The sequence below is a fragment of the Abramis brama genome, assembly GCF_963993115.1.
Source record: "Abramis brama genome assembly, chromosome: 18".
NCBI lineage: Eukaryota > Metazoa > Chordata > Actinopteri > Cypriniformes > Leuciscidae > Abramis > Abramis brama.
Window position 1 is genome coordinate 3,201,927 of NC_139980.1, and position 25,270 is coordinate 3,227,196.

At 38.5% G+C, this 25,270-nt stretch overlaps 1 protein-coding gene across 3 annotated transcripts; it reads left to right on the top strand.

Moving 5' to 3' along the window:
• Positions 1–5,164: 5,164 nt before the first annotated feature.
• Positions 5,165–24,185, top strand: gabrr1 (gamma-aminobutyric acid type A receptor subunit rho1). Of its 3 annotated transcripts, none has more exons than XM_084090144.1 (10): positions 5,165–5,394; positions 6,378–6,428; positions 7,046–7,152; positions 10,726–10,793; positions 11,036–11,259; positions 13,586–13,668; positions 13,803–13,943; positions 17,635–17,787; positions 17,923–18,113; positions 23,340–24,185. In XM_084090144.1, exons 1-10 carry the CDS (start codon positions 5,318–5,320, stop codon positions 23,634–23,636), a joined length of 1,392 nt encoding a protein of 463 aa, XP_083946270.1. In that variant the 5' UTR covers positions 5,165–5,317; the 3' UTR covers positions 23,637–24,185. The 3 variants fall into 3 exon arrangements, with proteins under 3 accessions (XP_083946270.1, XP_083946269.1, XP_083946271.1); XM_084090143.1 differs by having other exon boundaries at positions 5,166–5,394; positions 23,337–24,185; XM_084090145.1 differs by lacking the exon at positions 5,165–5,394 and adding an exon at positions 6,169–6,258 and having other exon boundaries at positions 23,337–24,185.
• The last annotated feature ends 1,085 nt before the right edge of the window (positions 24,186–25,270 follow it).

Genomic DNA, 25,270 nt, shown 5'->3' on the forward strand with positions numbered 1-25,270 from the left:
CTCTGTGTCGGGAACAGCAGCATATTTGCATTTAAAGGGCCAGACACAAAACGGTGCTTTTTTGCTAACCCTCAAAAAGTGACAACTTTAACATGCTATATAAAAATATCTGTGCGGTATTTTGAGCTAAAACTTCACACACACACTCTGGGGACATCAGAGATTTATTTTACATCTTGTGAAAAGGGCATTATACCACCCCTTTAAAGGAGATTGCAGAGCCGCAGCATCATACAGTATGCCGGCTGTCTCATGCGACGATTGCCTAATCCGCCCTATCACTAGTCTCGCGTAGCCAGACCTTCAGACTGACGGCTGAAGGTCTGGAATTCATAGCAGCTTTCTTTGGCCAAGGCCCGCCCATAAGGCCGTTTGACCGACATGTCAAACAACCAATTACAGTTCGTTTCGTTCAGCGTCACATTTCGTTGCGTGGAAATGTCCCCACAACAACAGACCGGCGTGCAACAAGTCAGTCAGCATAGAAAATCAAAAAAGGAGAAGAAAACAAGCAGTAAGTCATTGATCTGTTCGTGCACGTATAACAACAATGGCGTCTGCATTACCACATCTGATCAAAACACCCAGTAAATCAGTAGGAAACGCAATTACACGTCTGCGCTTTGTTTCCCGGCGGACCGAAAATAAACGCGACACTCGCGCCCCCCGGAAATCCGATAAAATTCAACCAATCAGATGACGACTTCGACATTCCTGAAGTGTTTCCAGTTAAGTGTACCATATGCATCAGACGTTTAGCCAACGTTCCGTGGGCGTGACGTCTGAGGCTGAGACTACCCTATCACTAACCCTAGCCTTAATGAGGCTATAATCTCCACATTAGCTTCCGGTCTGAGACGGCTGGCTCTCCTCTAAACCACTAGATGGTACAACAACTCACCGCTGCACTTTCCTACACACCCACAGTATGCTTGTGGAAGTTTGGCTGTTTCTAGACGCGATCACAGGCAGCAGGGCGAAGATTATTCTGCGCTAATTTGATCTAATATTTTATTTGTTTTTGTATTTATAGATTTATGTAGCAATTGATAATATATACAATTGGTAAATATATTTGAAATTAAGATTGTGCTTATAATGTTTGGTTTTGTCCAAGGTAATTAAATCAACAGTTTTTCAATAACTGAAGAATATAAGTGTGTGGTAAAAGTTCCACCTTGCCACTTCGTACATTTAAGATTTTTAAACAAAACAACCCACTTTTATGATTTATTTTCCCACAAAATGTGTTGCTCCATCAATGTTCAGTATTTGTTTTGTTTGTGTGTTTGTTTTTTTGAGCAATCTTACACTATACAGGGACAGGCGGTCATGGCCTAATGGTTAGAGAGTTGGACTTGGATTCTCAATACCAGCAGGAAATGACTGAGCAAGGAACAGCAAAATGGCGTGCATGTGTATGTGTGTGTGTGTGTGTGTGTGTGTGCACTAACCTATCCAAGTTACACACACACACACACACACACACACACACACACACATGGTAAATCTCAAATGAATTAATAATTAAGCCTGTCTTCAACATTTGGCCATATATTAATCAATATCCTCGTTGAATATCTCTCCGTGGGAAAAACCTTCAGGCATGATGAATTCCTGCTTGACATTGCTCTGTTGTCATTGCAAGCCTAATCTATGGCATGAAGGAGTGTGACAAGCTCATGGGGATGGCCATCATACACCTTCCGCCTCCAAGCACAGAAGTGTTCCTCAATGGGTTGAGGAAAGGTAATATGGTGAGAGACATAGGGTCATGAACCGAAGATGATCCTGGAACTATTCCCAAACCAGCTCTGCATGATGGAAACTGACATTATACCCACACAATAACACAAGACAGGAGATTTAGGCCTTCTCAAGTTCATTTTGAAAAACTATCAGGCGTTCAGTCTCATATGACCCATGAAATGGTGTACAGCCTGCCACACCATCTTAATATTTGGCCACTCACATTTAGACGTTTCCCTCATACTTTATGCACTATTAATGCCATTTACTGTACTGTAAAAGTATTGTGAATAGTAAGCAGACTTGTAGATCTTTGTAGGTTATGGTAAACTAACCTTGCAGTCTCTACCATGGTAAGGCCATGTGGTCAAGAATGATGGCCCTTTTGAGGCTTCATTTGAAACAGCCCCGCTATAGACATACCAATCGATTAAACATTACGATTATTTGGATTAAACGATAGATGTGTAGTAAAATGAAAAAGAAGAGATCTAAATTAAAACTTTGATAGTAATAGCATTATGAAAGCCAGTTACTGTGAAGTAAATATTTATATGGATGTTGATTTGTGTATTGTACTAATGTTAAAATATGCTGTAGTGTATTTCGATGATCTGTTGTGAAACTAAGAGTTTTGAAAATGTACTACTACCTAAAAGCTTGATGTTTAGAATAATATTCCATAGCCCTTCCTCTATCCGTAACACTAATGCTCTGATGTAAAACACTAATGAATCCCTAACGTTTTCATGAAAGGACAGTTGATAAGAACATCGTCCAAGCTTCCCAATCCCATGGCGTACCATAACCATGCTCTTATCCTTGTTCCTAAAATTTGATTGAGATTTTCTTCCAGAACCAACAAGAATGTAAATCCAGGATCGTGTCAGCCAGAAAAACCTTCCTTTTTAATTGAATGTTCTCAATCTCCCCTCATTAAGGGTCACCAAACAATGGAAACCCTCAAGGCTCTGTGTTAGGCCCATCTCTGTTTTCCTTATGCACCCATAATTGTGTTACAAAACTCAAGTCATTGAAGTTTGTGGATGATATAATGTCTCTGATGATCACAGACGGTGCAGAGGACGTATAAAGAGAGGAGCTGAAACAAGGACATTGTGTGAGGACAACAACCTAGTGGAAATATGGATATAATCATGGATTAAAGGACACATCAGAGATGAAACACACACCTAGATACACGTGGTCAAAAAACTTGATAGTGCCTCCTTTTTTCAAAGATAAGATTAAAAATGGTTACATGAAATTAAATATCTTGGCCAATCTCGCTATTGACAGTAGCTCATTTAATTGCATAATAGCCATGGGAGTAACTCTGCCTGCCTGGTACAGGGTCAGGCAAGGCATTGTGGGATAGCCGACCCAACATCGTGGACATGAACTCAGGTGTCGTCAGGTGGTCTGTTCTAGATAGATTGACCTCGCTTACGCAGTTGAAGACTGCATCAACACATAGTCAAAAACCAAAAGACTACTAAATAATGGACTCCGAACAATAAAATGTAATGAATAAAAAACTTTGCAATATGTGGAGAAATAAAGTGTGTCTTGTTTGGACTTTTGTGTTTTTTCATGTTTGCAATCCTCTGTAGTTGTTCATGTTGATTAGTCCCTGGTTGTGTGTCTTGTTCGTCTCATTACCCCTTGTGTGTATATAGAGCTCTTGTGGTTTGTCAGTGGATGTTTGGGGTTTCATGCATGCACCAGCTTTCTGTGCTCTCTGTGTTTCCTGGTTGTTCTGTTTGGATTATTATTAAACTCCTGCACTTAAATACGCTTCTTCACTCGCTTTCCTGGCACACATTACAATTGCTTTACATTTTTAATTAAAAGTTTGCATCTTCAAAAGACACAATTGACATAATTCTGTATCATTCAGAACTTCATAAGCACTGGTGACTGTAGGATTTGACTGCTGAAGACAGTGTTTATTGTATGTGATGTTGGTCAGAGATTTGATTGTTCACATTGAAACTAATTGCCAGCCTCAGCCCTGGACAACGGCACAATCAAAGTGGCATAATGGAGTAGAATTAGACTAATCAATGGAGAAATCTATCGGTTAATCAGTTAGAACAAATGTGTTTGTACAAGTGACACATAAATACACATGCAATGCATGTGAATGCTGAAGGAAAAGAGGATGACTCAATTGTACATTTACATTCAGCATATGATTATATTAAACGTATATATTATAACAAACTGCCATGAAAACAGCTTATGATCTGCAACCGTTAAAGAACAAAGAAAGGTTTGGCTAGGTGTATATACCTTTTTACATATAGGCTATATATTCAGTTGTGACATTTACATTTCAGATATTGAATATACAGTACATGCTAAACATTTTTTTTTGTTATATAATGTATTTAGACATTTTGGAATATAATTACAATTTGTTTTAATATTTATGAACCTCTCAAACTTTTGCAAGGGCATTAGGTCCGCAGATATAAAATACTGTGTAAGGAAAGGTATAATGTAAAAGCCATGGCACTTTAATAAATATTATGTAATATTAAATATTATTGAATAATTACCATCTTTGTTACAGATCAGCCAGGCTCTCACACCAGCCAATCACAGTGCACTCCCTCACCTGAGGTCTAATCACACACACCTGCACCTCATTATCATCACCACCACTATAAAGACACACTCTTCAGCTCAGTTCACTGTCCGGCCTCGTTCATAATATTATCAAAAGATATTTTTTATTGTGCTACAATTAGATGTATATTTTTATTTGTTTGTTTTATTTATTTTTGTACAAACATTAAACCAATGAATAGTTTGGACACACATTTATTCTTTATAATGACTGTTTCCCACATTTTAGAATAATAGTCCAACCAAAGATAAACACAACTAAATGAAAAAAATAGATTTATTTATAATTAAATGTATATATTTTATAATTATTGATGAAGAAAATAATATTTAATTATTAATTTGTTTTGTAAAGAAATTCACATATACACTCGGCAAAAATGCATTAATTTCAAGCATTTAAGAAAAACATGTTTTTATGGTTTGAGAAAATATGATTTAGCTACTGATTTACCACAAGTCAATTCCAATGACTGTAAAGTCCAATGTATTGACTGGTCATAACTCTTTTTGATTTATAGCCTATAGGCTACTCCAAATTATCACGAATATGATTGAATGAACATTAAATATAGTAAAAACGTTGACTTTTAACACCTTTTAAAAAATATTCCAGAGATACCATTTGGAGATAACTAGAACAATGTTCTGTGACTATACCACTGGATTATGTAAGTGTAATTCAAATAACACGTAATACCCACATAACATTACATAATATCCAGCCAGCAAATGTCTGTTCCCCGCGCAACCTGTGAAAGCCCCTCCTGGTGCAGCATCTCTGACCTTCACGCTAATGCAGATTAACCGCACGCAGAGTGCATTAGATGGCACAGGACCTTCTTCGAGGGTCCGGCGGCAGTGCTGGGGATTTGAACTTTTTAACTGTTTCTAGAAGCATTCGCGTGCATGGCTGTATGTTGAGGCGCGCATCATGCACGCGGATGTCAGCTTTCTACTGTGCGCGTGCTTTCTCTCCACCGGAGCGCTTCAGACCTGCAGCCAAACCAGGTGAGAATATCTACACACTCATGCGTTCATCCGTTCAAACCAAACCAGGTGAGACCATCTACACACTCATGCGTTCATCCGTTCAAACCAAACCAGGTGAGACCATCTACACACTCATGCGTTCATCCGTTCATACCAAACCAGGTGAGACCATCTACACACTCATGCGTTCATCCGTTCAAACCAAACCAGGTGAGACCATCTACACACTCATGCGTTCATCCGTTCAAACCAAACCAGGTGAGACCATCTACACACTCATGCGTTCATCGGTTCACTCGCACGAATTGGTCGTGAGATAGCGTTGGTTATTCATGGCAAGAGTGGAAGAAACGGAGAATGTTGTCGCGCTGAGACAGGATCGCGCTGAGATACACTGCACTGATGATGATGATGACATGATTCACTTTATGTATTCAATAATTATTTCTTGTTTCTATAGCTATTTCTGCCATAGTTACGATACAAAAGTAAAAGAAACAATATAATACTATATATATATATATATATATATATATATATATATATATATATATATATATATATATATAAAATTCAAATTCAAAACGAAAAAAGAAATAAATTAAATGTGAAAAAAGCTTTGAATTAGCATTACTTTTTATGATTGATGAAAAATGTAGAAAAAGAAATGTAGAACAAAGCATAGAGAACAATTTCTTGGCATTTAATCAGTTATAAACAAATTTGTGTCATTGTTGATGTGAGCTGCTTTGCAAAGATGATTTCCTCTAAAGCATGATGCTATCTGGATTATTCTCCAATCGCGCTGAAAAACATGATCATCACGAGTGCTGGCATCATCATAACAAATACTAAGACCAGTGATCTCCACTGTACTTATGGGTAGTAATATTGAAAATCATGCTTACAAAAATTATTTCACAGCATAATCATGAATGTGTCTAATGAGTTGTTGCTATGTTCTGATATCTAATGGTCATGTCCCTTCCTGCATTTGTCAGATCCAAACGAGAAACCAGCCGAAGAGAGAGAGAAGCTCGTAAACCTGGCAGGTACAACAACTACTGTCAAATTTATCATACTCATACATTTCATTTTCTTCTATAGAAAAAAAAAATACACCATATAATTTGCAAGAATTCTCAGGTTAAAGGCACCAGTACTGTTGCAGTCCCGACATGAGAGTAATATTAAAATTAAAGTAATGAGAATAATATTACAAAAATTACTTTACATGCTGAGTAGAAATAAACACAAACATATGATGATGTGTTGCAAAAAATAGCTGATGTAGACAATTAATTACATGATGCAATTGTCAGGTTTATGTTCAGTTATGGATTTGCATTTCATTGATTCCCTGCTCTGTTCCTGCTTCCCTTGATCCCTATTTTCCCGCTTCTTTTCTGTTACTAAGCTTTTTTTTCTTCTCCATAGTAACCTACGATTTTCACCTGTGTCTCGTTTAGTTTTTTGCTCTTACCTCTCAGTTTTCAGTTGTGTTTGTTGGTTCTCGTTGCATGTAGTGTGTTTTTTGTTCTCCTGTCTTGATATTCTCCTGAATGCTTTTGGTTTGATAATTGTCATTTTTGACTTTTGGAATTTGATCCGACACTTTATCATGATGTTTTTGTGACTTCTTTTACTTGTTTATTTCTCTCTTGAACAGCACGTTACTGATGAGAAGTCCAGACGTCACAAAAGCTCCCTTCACAAAATCAGAGCAGCTCCTGGAGCTAGATCACCATGACTTCACCATGAGGCCTGGCTTCGGAGGTGAGGCGAGAAGAAAACGTTGAGCCCCAAAAAAATTATGAAATGATGAAAAGATGAAGATGAAAGAAAGCACTGACAGATATGTTGAGAAGAGTTTCCAGGTAGAAATTATGGGCAGTTGTCTAAAACAATATACATTTATTATAGTTTAACTCTAAAATATATAAATAATCAAGCTAATTGTTGGTTATTCTACAGAATCTAATTTTATTAAGTGTTACATTTGAGTTTTTTAATTACATACAATTACAAAATAAATGTATGATTACTTTTTTTCTTAGATGATTTCTGCTTGCTCTAAGTATGATTTTATTGGCTTTATTTGTGGTGCATATGGACTAATAAGCAACCTGGTTTTCATTACTGCATTAATGTCAGATATGAAATACCAAGATCTTAATAAACACCACAAGACTCAGATTTATGAGGATTTGGACTGGCATCACAGGCAATCAGCTTAACATAAGCTCATGGCAGATTATAACACTGATTTACTGTGGCTCTGTGCCACGAGCATTCACTTATCGGCCCGTATCTTCACTAAAGTTCACGCAAACTGTAAATATACGCTCGTTTATGCAAATAGTGTCCTGAGGTGGAAAAAGGGACATTTAGGGTTTTTCACAAATTTTCTTTTGCCTTTAACAAGTTTCATGCAAGGTTTTTTTTTTGTTCTTTGAGTGCTAAAGATGAACACAGAAATGTCTGACGATGAGTCAATAGACATCTGCATTTAAATAGCTTTCTAAGTTAATTCATATGACATTTCAGCTAAACCCTAGTGTTAATTGAGCTATAAAGCAGTAGACAGACATATCAAGAATCACCTTACAATCACAAAGTCTTTAACTGGTTTGTAGATGATGATTGGATGGTCTATTGCAAAAGTTTTGTGTATTGTGGCAAAATTTTATTTAATTTTCTGTGAGGGTTGATTTTATCTAATGTGTGTCAAGATAAACTGGGAAAGAAGCTTTTGAGGGCACTTTTTAAAATCTATTCTGATCAATTAAGATCATTAATCTTTATATTTTATGAATTAGCATGAGCATTTCATATAGCAATTAGATTGTGGACATCTAAAAGTCACTAAATGGCCCAACAGAGAGTTAAAGTGTAGATCAAGGTGCAAACAGACTTATATTTACACAAAGAATATATCCTAACGGCAGGCGAATTGCATCAGCTTAACAAAACACAGGTGCTGTGTTTGAAAGCGCCCCCTATACCCTCATTCAGTATTCGCTACATTACTCCACTAATATAGTCCACTATGGCGACAAATCAATGACAAAATTAACGGAGCGCACGACTGATGCTGGCGCACGCAAATAACTCTAAACAACACAATGCAATCACTAGTATGACTTTCTGTTAATAAAGTATCTGGTAAGAATCTATTCTATATTACCAATGCATTAAATCACATTACACATTAATATAAATAAATAAAACAAATATCATGTCTGAAGTCAAGTGAATTACGGGACAGGCGTCCAATCACAACTGACTTCCGGAAAAGGGGCAGTAAGTTACTAGATCCAATAGTAATGAAACTATTTATCTTGAACTTTGTCATGCAAAACTAGCATTTATAAACCTTAATTAAACCATGTAATAATCAAGTAAAAAAGGAATTCATAACTGTATGATATTACACTGTAGCCACATTGGACCATCGGTTTGGAAAATGGATGGATGGAAGATTCGGCAGCGCCATCTTCTAGTTGGACGCGGGAATTCATTCGCCATTTAGCATACATCGTTTGTAGACTCGTTATTGAGGTGAATTATGGGATTGAATGAGCGCACTCGATAATGTCCACTATAGTTTCGGTCTCCTCAAGTAGTACCCTAAGGGTATAGGGGGTGATTTCAGACACAGCTCGGATCTCGAGGGCCAGAGTTGCCCACCCCTTACCGGAGTGAACACAGGCACATAGACATAATAATCTATCAGAAGTTTTTGCTCCAAACCTGCTCTCGGAGGGTCAGTGTCCTGCAGAGTTCAGCTCCAGCTCGCCTCAACACGCCTGCCTGGAAGCTTCTAGTATAAGACCTTGATTAGCTGGTTCAGGTGTGTTTAACTGACCTATCGGTAAGCCCCTTCCCTTTGAACGCAGATGAGCCAATGGCAGTTGAGTATCAGTTGCATGGGGAACTCGGAACTCTTTAGGTTTTTTCATAAAAATGGTAAAACGATGTGCCTGGGGTACTTATAACACTGGTTCCAGGTATCCTGAGAGGATGGGTATTCATGTATTAAATCACCGTACTGTGCGCGTGTTCACCAGCCCGTTTCAAAAGTGTGATAAGATTTGCGTGAACGGACCAATTATCTGCGACTGAAGCCCGGTTTATTTATCACTGATGTGTGCGCAGTAACCTGGGGCATGTTCAAGTTCAAAACGGTGCGCAACGTTTTGCTACGGTTTCCGGGTTGAACGTCATGTTTCCTGGAAACGGCGTGCACCGGTGTGCAACGGGGTTTGAGATACGTTTTCTCTTGTTTGGTGGGTGTGTCAGAACTGCAGTCCAATCAGCAACAACATGTATATAAAGCACGTGGTATTAAAGTGAACTCGCACAATGGGTTCAAGGAAAGTATTAAATTTACAAATGTGTTCGATGCAGCTCGGTATACGCAACAACTGAGGATATTAGAAGACATGTTTGTCGAAAGTTTTATTGTAAAAAATATAGGATATCAACAAAATGATGTAGTTGTTTATTTTAGCTTCATTGCAAGTGTATTGGTATAGAAATAAACAATGGTAGTTAAGTGCTCTGGTTTCCTAAGGATTCAATCCCCAATCCCAATGAAGACGAAAACGTTCATTTTCTGGTTGTCATATTAAGTTACAATTAAAGTTAGTGAGTCCATGCCAACGTTAAATAGCTAACCGTTCTCACGTCGTGTACAGTGTAGGTCAAAACACATAAACGAATGTCTACATTTCAGTACCTCTCCATATTAAACTGGTTAAATGTAAATGAATGTAATCTTACACTGCGGTACATGAACAGTGTTGATCCTGGATGTTGTTTTTCTGCGATCGTGACGACCGTAACATGAGGCTTGCATTGTGATCTGTAAACCTTTGCTTCCAAATTAATCTTGTTACCTACCATATTTATTTTAAAATCTTATATATATATATATATATCCCTCCATGGCTTATTTAAGTCCCACTTGAATGCTCCTCGGCGAGAGGTGGTCCTTCTGTGTCCAAAGTTTTCACCCTGCCAGCTGTCATTGTAAGACAGTTAGCAACTCTGTTTGTTTGCCTGAGGTTGCAACAGTAACTAAGGGGGCGGGGCTTACCGATAGGTCAATTAGGGCTGGAGCTGAACTCTGCAAGATGATTGGACACCCCTGATCTAATCTTACAGAAGTGGATAATAAATGGATAGATTTGATGAGCAGGTTATTTAGGTCTGTGGTTAAATTATTACACATTTAACTGTTACCTTGATCTTGCATGCATTGTAAAACAGTTTAAAGCTCATTGGTGTGTGCAAATTTTTGCAATGTATCATGATTTAAAAAGGAAAAATTGTGCTTGATTTCAGGTGCCGCGATCCCTGTAGGTGTTGATGTTCAGCTTGAGAGTCTGGACACCATCTCTGAAGTTGATATGGTAGGAGATTGCTTTATAAAGATGGCTTACAGCTTTACAGCTCTTGCATCATGAATGATTGAGTGCTATCATGATCTGAACTGCCACTGGATTTGGATAACAGCAAGAGCTCTAATTCAACATTTCCAAGCACCCTAGATGCATTGTCTTTTTCCGTATAGAGGGCTCAGAAATAAGGCTACTGTTTTAGCTGTTTTTAATGAGTTGTTAAGCTGAATATATGATTGGACTGTGTGTTGCAGGACTTCACCATAACCCTGTACCTGAGACATTACTGGAAGGACGAGCGACTGTCCTTTCCCAGCAACACCAACCAGAGCATGACCTTCGATGGCCGGCTGGTGAAGAAAATCTGGGTACCCGACACATTCTTTGTCCATTCCAAACGATCCTTCATCCATGACACCACCACGGAGAACGTCATGCTCCGAGTGTATCCCGATGGCAAAGTGCTCTACAGCTTGAGGTAACCAATCACACGTACACACGCGTACACGCATACACACTGATGATCTTGTGTTACAACAAAGCTCTGACATTTTATTCAGGCATTGCTTTTTCATATTTAACATTTGCCCTCTCAGAACTGAGGATGCGCTCAATTTAATCCCTATCAAATCTCAAGAAACAGATTGCCAGTCATCAGAAGAGTTATGTTACGTCCAGCTTTGCTGTATGACATAGCTGAGTCTAAACCTAATCAGTGGGAGAGACTCTGATTTGCTCAAACAACAAGATCTCTGGTTTTCCATCAAAGATATAAACCAACACATTCACTTTTCCATGTTTCCATGAGGCGCTGATTCTGATTCTTGCTTTAGACGAGTGAACTTGTGGATTAACATGTGGGAATCTGGCGGATTAATGCAACCCACATGTCTATTCAGACTCAAAGCTGGCTCATTGATGAGCTTTAATCTCAGATCCGTCCCACACCCAGTCTGCTGGACAAAATGACTTTTTCTTCTATGTACATCTCAATTTACAATCTATAAGTCAATCTGTTGTGTCAAGGCTAGCTCCTCCCTCTCAACCGTTTGATTCAGTATCTGTACATTTATCCCAGGCCAGATGGCTGATCCCTAGGGTTTAGCGATTTACAGTGCATTCAGAACGTATTCAGACCCTTTCTTTCTTTTTTTTTTCATTTTATGTTGCAGTACACTAACCACATTTCCAACATAGACGATGACAGACAAAGAAACCTTGAGCCTAAGAAACCTTGGTGTCTTGTTCGACCAGTCGATGTCTCTGGATGGTCATTCTAGACAGTTGGTCAGAAACTGTTTTTATTATTTGAGAAATATTTCTAAATTGAGAACATTGTTGTCCAAAGCTGATTTAGATTATGGTAATTCTCTTTGTTTTAACAAATCCTCTCTGAGTCGTCTCTAAATGGTGCAAAACGTTGCAGCCAGGCTTTTAACAGGAGCCAACAGAAGGACACACATTACACCGGTTTTATCCACACTCCATTGGCTTCCAGTCAAATGTAGAATTGATTTTACTTGGTTTTTAATTGGTTTTAATTGGCTTTTAGAGCACTATATGGACAGGCCCCCCAGAACATCACAGACCTCAGGTCAAAACATCCTGATGGTCCCCAAAACCCACTTTAAGACTCGGGGGGACCTATCTGTCTATCTGTCTATCTGTCTATCTGTCTATCTATCTATCTATCTATCTATCTATCTATCTATCTATCTATCTTAATCTAATGAGACAGGTGCAAATAATCAGAAACCAAAGAAAAATAACAAGGCTAAACTGAAAGGAAACACAATAAAGTGAGCGGCTTTATTCTGTGCTGTCGTCTCCGCCGGTCTCAAAACATGTCTCTGTTATATTACCATTTTCTGCTTGTCCGGCACTTTGCAACAACACAGCATTGTTTCTGCAGAGACTTTCAGCACGTTTCCTATAAAGACATCTCACGTTTACGTTTTACGTGGCGTGAGAAAGTCACATAAACCATGCGTAATTTCCAGAAATTCAATTTTAATAGGATTTCAAACCACATATGAATGTAGCTCAAGACGGATTTGTAAAAATCGCATTTCATATTTTTTGCTTTTACACTTGATCATATTTCAATCGGATATGCACAAAAATCGGATTTGGATTGACAGTCTAAACTAGGCTAAACTCTTTAGGAGAACTCCTAAAAGGTATACTGTGCATTGATTATGTCTGGAGAGAGTATCTTCTCTTCTCAGTCCTGATGCTTTGCTTCAAATTACAGTTATGGACCAAAGTTAATCTCAGCTTTTAACCCATTTTAACCCAAGTTTCTGAAGTCAGAGATCACGTTTGCTACCCAAGCTCATTGGAAAAATTTTCATTTCAGCTGGAAACTGCAGTGAATTTTAAATATAGGTAAATAGAGGCATGTTTTTTCTGGTGTAATAAACAGTTGATTACTGGCTGTGAAACTAAAAATAATATCACATTGCATGATTGCAATGTGGGGATCCTAGATGATTTCAAAGCCCATTTGTTAACGGGACTCCTCCCCCAATAAGACATATCAGGATTATGATTGAAATAAATTACATAACATTTTATTTTATTTTATTTGCACATGTATTTCTATTGCAAATTGTAATAATTAAATAATTCCATGGACATTTTTTTGGATGAATATGAAAATGTTAAGCAGTGGGGGGGGAAGGCTGCACTGCTGTTAAATTCCTGACGGGGCTAATCCAAAATGTTAAAATAAATAAGACGGTTTCTATACAGTGTATTTGTTCTATATATCTGTGACACAAGTTTTAATACACTCTCAACAGGGTCACAGTCACAGCGATGTGCAATATGGATCTCAGTCACTTTCCGCTGGACACCCAGACATGCTCACTGGAGATCGAGAGCTGTGAGTCTAAACACAACATTTTCAGGACTGAATTAAACATCTCACACAGTAATGTGACAAATTTCAGAGTAAAGCAGAAAATTCAGTGTTTATCTAGTGTTTGTGAGTTCATATTTGTGTTATTTTCTTTGCAGATGCCTATACTGATGACGACCTCATGCTGTACTGGAAGAGAGGAAACAAATCTCTGCAGACGGATGAGAAGATCTCTCTGTCTCAGTTCCTCATTCAGGAGTTTCACACCACCACAAAACTAGCTTTCTACAGCAGCACAGGTACTGATGATCGGATCTCCGGCACAGTTAAAGCAGTGGCTCCTGGAGCTCCACCAACAGTTTAGATGTCTCTTATCTTGTCAGCCGATCTCCGGGTCTGGGGGTCCCACTTTTAGCATAGCTTAGCATAATGAATTGAACCGGACAAGACCATTAGCATCTCTCTCAAAAAAACAACAAAGAGTTTCGATATTTTTCCTATTTAAAACTTGACTCTTCTGTAGTTACATCGTGTACTAAAACCGACGGAAAATGAAAAGTTGCGATTTTCTAGGCTGATTGCAGCAGGCGTAATGATATGACGCAGCGCCTGCCGCCTGATAATAGGCTACCGAGCTGGGGACTATTTTCAGGCGCTGCGCCATATCATTACGCCTGCTGGACTCATGGTACTGCAGCAAAGTTTCTTGATTATTACGCAGGAATGAGAGTATAGTTCCTAGCCATATCAGCCTAGAAAATCGCAACTTTTCATTTTCCGTCGGTCTTAGTACACGATGTAACTACAGAAGAGTCAAGTTTTAAATAGGAAAAATATCGAAACTCTTTGGTCATTTTTTTTAGAGAGATGCAAATGGTCTTGTCCGGTTCAATTCATTATGCTAAGCTATGCTAAAAGTGGTACTGCCAGACCCGGAGATCGGCTGAATGGATTCCAAAATGATAAAACTCAACTGTTTAACTCTGGGGAAGTTGTAAAATTATTTCCAAAAAAAGTGGAGTATCCCTTTAATGGATTACGCTGAGCAATTACGTGCGTTATGTTCAAATGACATTGCCATGTTGATTTATCCATCATTTTGAGTCATGACAGTGCAATTATTCAACAAAGATGGATTTAATTTCGAAGCCTAAAATGATAACACTAACCTTCTCACATTTTGGTTTTAAACTGGTCCTATTATGTCCTTTTATGAAGTCTTGATTTAGTTTTTGGGATGTACTAGAATATGCTTTCATGCTTCATTGTTCAAAAAACACATTATTTTTCACATATTTTACATTATTACAGCACCTCTCTCCCCAGTCTGGCCCGAATGCGTTATTGATATCAGGAAGCAGTGTAATCCGCACATGGCGACAGGAGTGTGACGGCGGTGTGTATATGGAGTTACCCTTCCCACTCCTGCTAGTTTTACTGAGATCTCTTATCCCGTGCGAGTTGGCCATTATTATTACAGACGTCCTATGTAAAATGACATTACTCCATCTACCCTTGCTAAACTAATTCCGTCTGAATAGGGCTTTAGACAATGAATCGTCGGCCACATCTCATAATGGTGCCAGCCCTTCTCCAGGCCCAGGGTTGGGAACCACTGAGTGTCTGAACTGATCCTTCACTAATCCCACTTTAAAACCACTACTGATCAGTCCTACATTGACAGCTGTTGCTACCCTCCACATTGTCCCATAATGTAAGTCATGTTGCGTAATACCATAATTCCTTTAAAAATTCCTGGTTGTTAAAGCAGTTAAAACTATTTGGAGACTCTATTTTTATGTCCTGTAAAACTAACCACAACGGCATGGCTTCAACCATTAAAGATGGTTAAGTAAAAGTAAAATGTAGGTATCTAGAGAGAATATATATGCAGGAAACGCACAGAATGTGCAATATCAAGTCAAGTCATCTTCATTTATATAGCGCTTTTAACAATGTAGATTGTTTCAAAGCAGCTTTACAGAGATAAGCGGATAACAGAGATGGTTTTGGCTTTATAGCGGTTCTTGAATAAAGATATTTTCCAGCTAAAGTTAGTTTTGATTGATTCACTTCCGTCGCAACGATCATTAGTTATTAAATTAGAGGCCGCTAAGACGACATCGTTCTCTCTACACAGACTTTAAACGCGAACCTGTGAGAAACGCTGATGGCGCTCACATGCGCATTAAGAATTAATTCTATAGTTATGCGCATTTGAATATATTTTCGCAGGTTTGTAATTCCCTACAAACCAAGCCTTAAACTACTTGTCTGGCCTTAATTTTTTATACAGAATTTTATCACTTCGGGGTAGATACTCGAAACCGAAACTATCCCGACAACGCCTTATCTGTAGAGTGGTAAAGGGATCCTCCATAGGGAGAGACTAGCTGGCACTTCAGCACTGCGTTGTCATCGGGTCCAGGCGAAGGTCCTTCGTCAGATTTGGATCCGGCCTGGATCCGGCAGGCTGCGGGAAAACCTCGGGATAAACAAAGACACTAAAGTTAGCGTAGATGCCATTCTTCTTATGATGTAACGAGTACATCAGGATTTATGGGAAGTGTTCCCAGTTCCGGCTGACCTAATCTATGCAACGTAACATTGAATTATAGAAGTCTATAATGTGTTATGTGAATGCTAGGTCAAAGAGATGTGTCTTTAATCTAGCTTTGAACTGACAGAGTGTGTCTGCTTCCCGGACAATGGTAGGAAGACTGTTCCAGAGTTTTGGTGCTAAATAAGAAAAGGATCTAAACAGTATATTCTTTTATCAAATCTTCAAATAAATTGAAAGTCCATGATGTGGATTATGCTGATCTGCATGATTGTTACATTCCCAAAGTAAGAACATTTGCAATGCAAAACTACAATTCATTTATTTAATGAATCAGATGATAGTGTGATAGTACGGTAAGTAAAGAGGTTACTAGACAGTAACCCTGAACTTATCTCTACAGGACATTGGTCCTCAAGGAGCAAACTTGGACACCCTTAACTTACACTTATGATATCACTTATAATTGCTTCCAAAAGAGACTTTTCTGTTTAAAGTTTAAAAGTGAGAATCAAAAGGGGACATTTTGTCAGAACGGCATATTGGCTTCACTCTAATAGTGGTAAAACATCAAATCATACATAACATAACATAAAAAAAAGGTCAGCATGAAATGAAAAGTCCATCCATGCATATGTTTAATTTTTTTTTTTAAATGTTAACTTCATATTTTGTAATCAGAATGTCATAACTTAATCTTCCGGTGAAATGATAGACTTCTCTCTGGTGACCTATGCTGGACTTCTTCAATCATTTGGGTACTTTCCTATAATCCACTGCAAGCTTGCATTCATCAACCGCTGGATAAAACCATGTCCCGCTCTACATTATTTTCCTTTTCAAAGAACAGTTTTACTTGGATACTTCATGATACGGAATCAGCGGTTACTTGTTACATCCTGATTTTAAGTATAATTCTTAGTGCAATTACATATTGTATATTGCAAATTACATCAAATTCACATAAATCATTCCATTTGTTTGAGAAAAATGCTGAAAACAATCTAGAATCAGACATAAACTTTTCCACGCTGCAAAAAAAAAAGTGTAAAAAGAAATCTGATGCAATGTTAGCAGATCTAAATGTAACACTTTTCATTTTCATTTCGATTTCGTTTAATTGTGCAGGATCATTTTTAGATCATCAGTAGCTTCTTTGTTCATTTTGCTGGCATTCTGCTTGAACAGCAGGGCTTTTCAATTCTGTTCGTACCGGGGAGTTTACTTCCAACCCTAATTAAACACATCCGAACCAGCTAATCAGGGTCTTCAGAATTCCTCCATTATTACGGGAGGGTGTGTTTGATTGGGGTTAGATCTAAACTCTGTGGGGCCCTATGGGAATAGGATTGAAAAGCACTGCTGTACACCATGATTGTTGGTGCTTTGACTAAAACTGCACACTTGTCCCCTTCAATCTCCTCCTGCAGGTTGGTACAATCGTCTGTACATCAACTTCACTCTGCGTCGTCATATCTTCTTCTTCCTGCTTCAGACGTACTTTCCCGCCACTCTGATGGTCATGCTGTCATGGGTGTCCTTCTGGATCGACCGACGAGCCGTTCCTGCCAGGGTTCCTCTCGGTGAGATGTCTTCAATTAATTGCGTAACTGCAAACCAAGTCAAGTCACACACACCCCTACACACTTGCCTGCCCCAAATTACACATTTTGCAGAATGCACTTTTGAATAGACCGATCTGACTGATCTCTCTGTAGGCATTACGACGGTGCTCACCATGTCCACCATCATCACTGGAGTGAACGCCTCCATGCCCAGAGTCTCCTACATCAAAGCCGTGGACATTTACCTGTGGGTCAGCTTCGTCTTCGTCTTCCTCTCTGTGATCGAGTACGCCGCTGTCAATTACCTGTCCACGGTGCAGGAGCGCAAAATACAAAGCAGCCGGGTAAGCTAAGCTAAGACAGTTTAGCTATCATTTATTAAGGTGTACTTGTTCTGCGGTTAATACAGCATTTTAGCAAGGCTAATCATTCATATTTAGGGACAAACATTGAGGGACCTGTCTTGTTGGCTACTAGAGATGTGCGGATCATGTCTAACATCACCAAAATCTGCAGTTAGAAATAAATCATCCACCCGCCGCCCTCCTGAACCTATATGAGTTTCCCAGATTTAGAAATCTGCACCCGATTATTGTAATTATCCTAATTCTCAGTGTTACGCGTGATGATATGGTAATTAAGCTTTAAACATATTTAATATTTCAATGATTCCATCATTAATGATTTATCTCATCCATCCGCAATTAATCAGAATGTTACTTTTATGACTTGGCCCGCCTGACCGGTGGATTAACCATAGTGTCCGCGGATATAACTGCGACCCGCGCATCACTGTCGGCTACAACATGTTTAGCTGGGAGCGTCATGTGATTGCCTAGTGAACTAGACTCAAGGAATAATATTTAAGTCATGATCAGCACAAATTCTCCAAATTAACTTATAAAAATAATACCAAAAAATAGTGTTAAAAAAATCTTCCATTGAAGAAAATCCATAAGGCCGGATTCAATAAAATCTTTAAAAAGAAATTAAGAAATGGTTTTAAAGCTTGACCTTGTTTGTCACGCTGATGCAGGGACAGGGAGAGGCTAATGCAAGCAGTCTTTATTAAAGAAACACTAAAACTAAGATCATTGAAATGAGAAAACCAAGGGCAAAATCCAAACTGGGAAACATAAATCCAGGCAGGGAAGATGATGATAATCCAAACGGGGAACGGAAACGCAACAGCTTTACAAAAGACAAGTAAAGACAATGACCGAAAACCAAAGCCCGTCTTTACCGTTAGTAACGTGAGGCAAAAGAATGAAGGATAAACTGAAATTCACGCCATTTCAACACAACATCTGCTCACGTATTTGAAGCAGGGGGGCAGGGTTTTATATTATTTAGAAGTTTCCCCGGGAGCCGCCATTGGCTAGCGCAGGGGTTCCCAAACTTTTCCATGCCAAGGCCCCCCAAATACCACTAGGTTCTGGCCAAGGCCCCCCTTAGGATGTGTTATTGAACCCATCGACAATACTACGGCACGTGTAGAAATAAATAAATAAAACATCTAGGTGAACATCAGATTATGTGATGGTGTTTGATACCAGCCAATCAGAAAGATTATAGAGATGCACCGATTACAATTTTCAAGGCAGATTCCGATTTTTCATTGAGTTTGACCTGTCGATACAGATTTTAGCCGATTCTGATTTCATTTTTTCTAACCACTTTACAGCACACACAAATATATTTTTATATATATATATATATATAAAATAAAAGACCACTTTTACCCAAACTGATTAATAAAAACAAGTTTAAATGGATACATTTTCTATAAATATTTTTGTCTTCATTTTCTTTTCTGACATAGCCTAATCCAGTTCTTGTTCAAACACACTATACATGCAAATTATGTGCATTTTAGGTAGGCTACTTTTTGTGTGAAATCATATTTATTTTGTCCATCAAAAGTGTGCTTTCACTTTAATTGAGCGTGAGCAGCGCAGCAAAAATAGACTCGGCGCCGAAACCCTCCGCTTCACTGCTGCTCATGCGACGCTCCTGCTTGACGCTCACGCGCTGCTCCTGCTCGCGGTGTGAATGCACTCACTGAACATGCATGCCGAAAAAAATTCGCGCTGCTCACGCGCCGCTCGCGATCTGAAACGGCCGTAATTCACAAGATTTCCTACATGTGCGTTCTGTGTGCATGTGTGATGCTGATGTTGCGCGATGTTATTCATGCGCGCCCGAGTGCATTTGAATCGGCATATGTCAGACTGAAAATCACGTGAAAATCGGCCAATTCTTGTCACTAGCCGATTAATCAGTTCATCTCTAAAAGATTAGCATTAAAAGTATAATGTTCAGATAGGCTATGCAACAAATTATTATGTTATTTGATAACAATACTCATATTAGCAAATATTTATTTTTTAACGTTTTTTTTCCACTTTTTTTCCCACTTGCTGCGGCCCCCCTGGCGCCCCCTGGCGGCCCCCACTTTGAAAACCCCTGGGCTAGCGGACCCACACCTGCTGTCAGGGCCGTTTCTAGCCTTTTTGGCACCATAGGCAAGATTTTTGTTGAACTATGCTGGAAGGAGTAAAGTTCATAAATGATCGTTCTTTCCCATAAGATTTTGTAAAACTATGTTGGGTAGATCTCTGTCCCACTAGGGGGGTTCGGGGGCATGCTCCCCCGCAAGATTTTTTTTTTTACATTTTAAGGTTAAATGCATCAATCTGGTGCACTTTGAGAGCTCAAAATTAAGAGCTTCAACTGGCTTCAACCCATGAACTGTGCACATTGAACAAAGAAAAAGCTTTGACTTGTACCCGGACATTAAAGAGGGCTCAAACATATTTTTAGTTATAGAGTCTCAAGTCTACATTACATTATCACTGGTGTTTATGATTTATATAAGTATTCCTATGACGTACAATCCATACAGCCTATAAATGTAGGCTACTATATAAATTAAAATAAAAAATAAATTAAAATATTTCAAAAGGATATTTTACATTACACTATAGTATAGGAAAATTACAATAATTTTGTCCTAATTTCCTCACTTGCAAGAAATAAACCCTTGAGCTTTTATTTTGGAGAAAACACCAGATCACCATGCTGATCGCGTGAGCAAAGTGCGCACTTCTCTTTCACGCAGCACAAACAGAATGCCTATATAGGATACTTACTTAAAGTCTTGTGCTGTTTTATAAAGGCACAAAGCCATATCACGGTTTCGATTTTAGTTCGTTGGCAAAATATAACGATAGAGACCTTTATGCTAGGCTATAAATTGTACATCTCATGTGTTGGGAAAAGGGAGAAGAGCGAGTTCGGCAAAAGGCGGATTCGAACTCGGGTCGAACGCGTCAAAAGATACTTTCAAGCACTCACGCATACGACCTATGCCACTGTAGATATTTAGTGGTGGGCGTCTTTTTGCCAAAAAGAAAGGCACTTAGTGCAAATATAATAGAATATAATTAATAATAATAATACAATATAAATAAATAAAAATTCTCTTGGTGGGGTGGGGGCTCTCACTGGCGCCCCCCAGCTGTTTGCGCCCTAGGCGACCGCCTAGTTTGCCTATGCCTAGAAACGGCCCTGCCTGCTGTTAGCATCCATTGACTCCCATTCATTTTGGCGTCACTTTGACAGTGAATAACTTTACATCTGAGGCGTTTAAAGACTCCATTTGTCCATTATTTATTTCTAAAGAAACACAAAAATGTATAAAAGGCTCCATTACCTTGTATCTTACGTTATGGCCCTGTAGAAGCAATTTTTGTAAAAATAGGCTAACGATTGCGTCATAACCACGCGACTCTCTGTCGCACAGTAGAGAAATTACCGTATGGACAGGAGGAGAAGCTCGCGGGCAATCGGGGGGACGTGGAGGCAAAACGACAAAATAATTAATCAGAATACTTAGCAAAAGTTGCTCCTGCTCCTAGCTCATGGACAGCTCCTACTCACACTCTCCGTCTCTGCAAGTTTCGGAAGGGAATGATTCAGATTTCTCTTGGCACAGCTACTAGAAGACAGACGGGTTGCTCACGTCATCTATGTGGTCAAGCTCAGTTTGAGTCTGCGCAGTTGCTCAGCCGTCAGGAAGTGAGAGCTTCTAATTGACTTCACTTTTCTCCGTTGAATCCAATGGGGTCGCTGTGTCCAGTTTATATACTGTCTATGATTTGAAGGCTGCTATTGGATCATCGAGGATAAACGTCATATTATGCGACTACGCATTACTTTACGGAGAGCTTACGACCTTCTACGTTCTGCCTTACGAACAAATGGTGCAACGGAATAAAGTTCAGAGTTAGTTACAAACTAGCTAGTAGTTACTAAGCCTCTAGTGTGGTCCAATTTAAGAAAGAACTTACGAACGGCTGGTGCAACCCGACCCTGGCCACCAACACCAGACGCCCAGATCAACCCTATCATATCTATCCCCTTCCACTTCATCCTTTCCCTATTCATCCCCAACTCTCTTCAATACATAATTTTTAACATTCATGGTTGTGGCGTGGTCCTTGCCTCGTGAATATTAATGTAATGCACTATTTTACTTTCACTTTATATTTTAGCTGTTGTTGTTATTCTTTGTTTTACATACTCTGAACTGTCCCACAATGCCTTAAATTTGTCTTCTGCTTTTTGCATAGTACTTGTATGTAGTTGAACTAAATAAAAAATAAAAAAACAATAAAAAAACAGCAACAACCTGAAGGGGGCCATTTTCCGAATCATACAAAAGGCCAAATTTCATACAGTAGGCTTAATACGTAAGAATTTCATAGAATTTCATAAGAAAAACTCTTAACCCCTTAAGTGTTGCCCATATATATATTTAGAACAATAATATCTTAGTAAAAACCTAAAGTAATATTGACAAACTATATATCATTTGAAAGCTTATATCTCTAGTTTTCATATTTGGTGGCTGTTCTATTTTGAAATAGAAATAAACATGAAAAATCATGAAAGATTGGTAGAAACCTCAGTTTGTTTTCATGCCAAGAGTTCAAAAGATAACACCAATTAAATTTTCGGAGAAAAAAAGGTCTGAAAATGTTTTGAATATATACAAAAATATTATGGATTCTCGATTCGTGATGCGGCACTGCCATAACGCTCATATGTGCTCTTTTTTATGTGTTTATTAGAGGTTGAAATCAAATCAAATACTGCCAAACCACCCATACTATTTCTGAATAGGATGTATACTTCATAAATTGAATGAAATTATGGAAATACATGGTTCAGCTCACTCAAAACATACATGAAAATGGAGGCGCCCAAATAAAATCTTACTGAAAGCTCATTTTTTGAGATATCAACCTAAAATTTGGAACAAAACTTTAGATTTTTGGCTTTAATTTTCTTGCAGTTTTAGAGTAAAATATATTTTGTAATATATATATTTTATATAAAATATAAATAATTATATTGGCAGGGTGACAGTTAAGGGGTTAAGAATTTCCCAGATATTTTCTTTAAACTTTTTTTCTTAAGAAGAAAATTTCACCTGATCAGTGTGATTTAAGTTCCGAGTACGTACTGTAATATTACATGTAACATGTGCTTGTATGATCCAGCAGTTGCCGTGTTCATGTGGAATGACCCATCCTGGTCAGATGATGATGAGCAGCAGCTACAGTGACATGGACATGATGACCACGGGAAACTACGGCATGTCGGAGCTGAGCGGGGACAAACAGGAGCAGTTCCTGGTTAATCTGGTCCTGGATAATGGGCAGGGAACTCAAAGACCTGCTGTAGCCTCAAAAAGCAGCTTATTAATAGACACTCATGCCATAGACAAATACTCGCGGGTCATCTTCCCCGGAGCGTACTCGCTCTTCAACATCATATACTGGTCCATCTACCTGCAGTGACTGCTGCTGCTCTACTATACGAGTCTCGGGAATGCAAACTACCAATGAAAAACTAAGTTTGTTCTTTTTTATTATGTTGCAACATGTAATACATTTTTGCAAGTTAGCAATAAAAGAATACATGTTACTATATGTGGGCAGTTGACATGACCTGTCATTACAAGAAAAAGTTTTTTTCTTCTTATATATATATATATATATCATTGTTAGGATGAATAGCAAAAAATATAGATTTTTTTTTCAATAAATATCAAATTGCCTATTCAGAATAGTGGTTTGTTTAGCAATTTCAAGTAAATCTCGGAATTTTTACCTCACCATGAACTGGAAAATACAGAAATGTATCAAATTGTTCAACATAGATCATGGGTAACAAGGTACTATGAACACGCCACTCATCCTTCCACAAGGAAATATGGTTTACATATTTGTCTTGATACAGTGAATGGGAATCATGTGTCATGATCTGATCATGTGTCAAAATAGCTGAATACCTTGAAATGTACAGTGTGTTACATTAAAATGACTGTGGATATTATTTGCATGTAATTGCTGAGTGCGTATTATTTATAATCTACATGAAATATCCATACTTTAGCTATTTATTATACCTCAGAACCACTGAAATGAATTTGTAAACGTAAAAAGATAAAAAGAAGGTGAAAACTAGACTTAATTGAAAGCAACGTGTTCATGGTTTATTGGACGCGCTCTGGCAGCAATTACAGTGTTTTTGGTCACTATTATGACCATATGGAATATATGCTGTTGACTTCTCATAGAGATTTACAGTGCGTTTTACATTATTCCAGATTGGATTGTGGCCTGGGGGCAACAAAGAGTTAAAATCATAAACTAATTATCATTAAGGGGTTCCTTAAAAGTCCCCCTGTAGTCAATAATTATATCCCTTAAAACTCATCTTTGATCACCAAAATGACATTAATATTTAAACGTTTTTTCCTGTGGAATGAAAACCTTCATGCCTTATTATCTTGAATGTAACTCGACACCCTTGCCTCATTTTGTAAACGGGGTTCTATGAATATGCAAATTAGCCCCGCCTCCACTCACTCACAGCAACTTACTGAGGGAAATGTTGCACAATGATATCGCTCGTTAATCACATAACGGCGATTACCCGGGCAGAAACATTGTGTCAGCCCAGATCCGGCCCACATCTGGGCCGTGTTGAATCCAGGTGTACCAGATGTGGGCCGGATCTGAGCCGAGACTGTTGCTGTCTGGGTAGCCTTTTCTTGACTCTGTTATCAAACCGCTAATAATGTGTTTCTAATGTTACACAAACCATGTTCCCGTTCCTCATCTCAGAGTCGGACAGCTGCCTTCTAACAGCCAGCATCCTTAGAAACGCTCTGAACATCACCGAACGTCAGTGGAGAAAGGCACATTCATCAAAACATCATCAAACTGTGTTTTTGAGACTGTCTTTGGTTCACTGCAGTTTTAAGGAGAAAACACTCAGCAATGGTGTCGACTTATGAATTTGCACATGGTTTGTCTTAAAACACATTAAAACACCACATAGACATATAAACTACATTAAACACTTGATTTTCACTACAGGGGGACTTTAACTTGAGGGGAATATTGGCCTTTGATTGGGCACAAGA

Bases quoted from the DNA above. Each gene is read 5' to 3' on its own strand.
- gabrr1 (XM_084090143.1), top strand. From the start codon at position 5,318: ATGCACGCGGATGTCAGCTTTCTACTGTGCGCGTGCTTTCTCTCCACC. The intron at 11,260-13,585 runs GTAACCAATCAC...CACTCTCAACAG, and splicing joins AAAGTGCTCTACAGCTTGAG to GGTCACAGTCACAGCGATGT. The intron at 13,944-17,634 runs GTACTGATGATC...CTCCTCCTGCAG, and splicing joins AGCTTTCTACAGCAGCACAG to GTTGGTACAATCGTCTGTAC.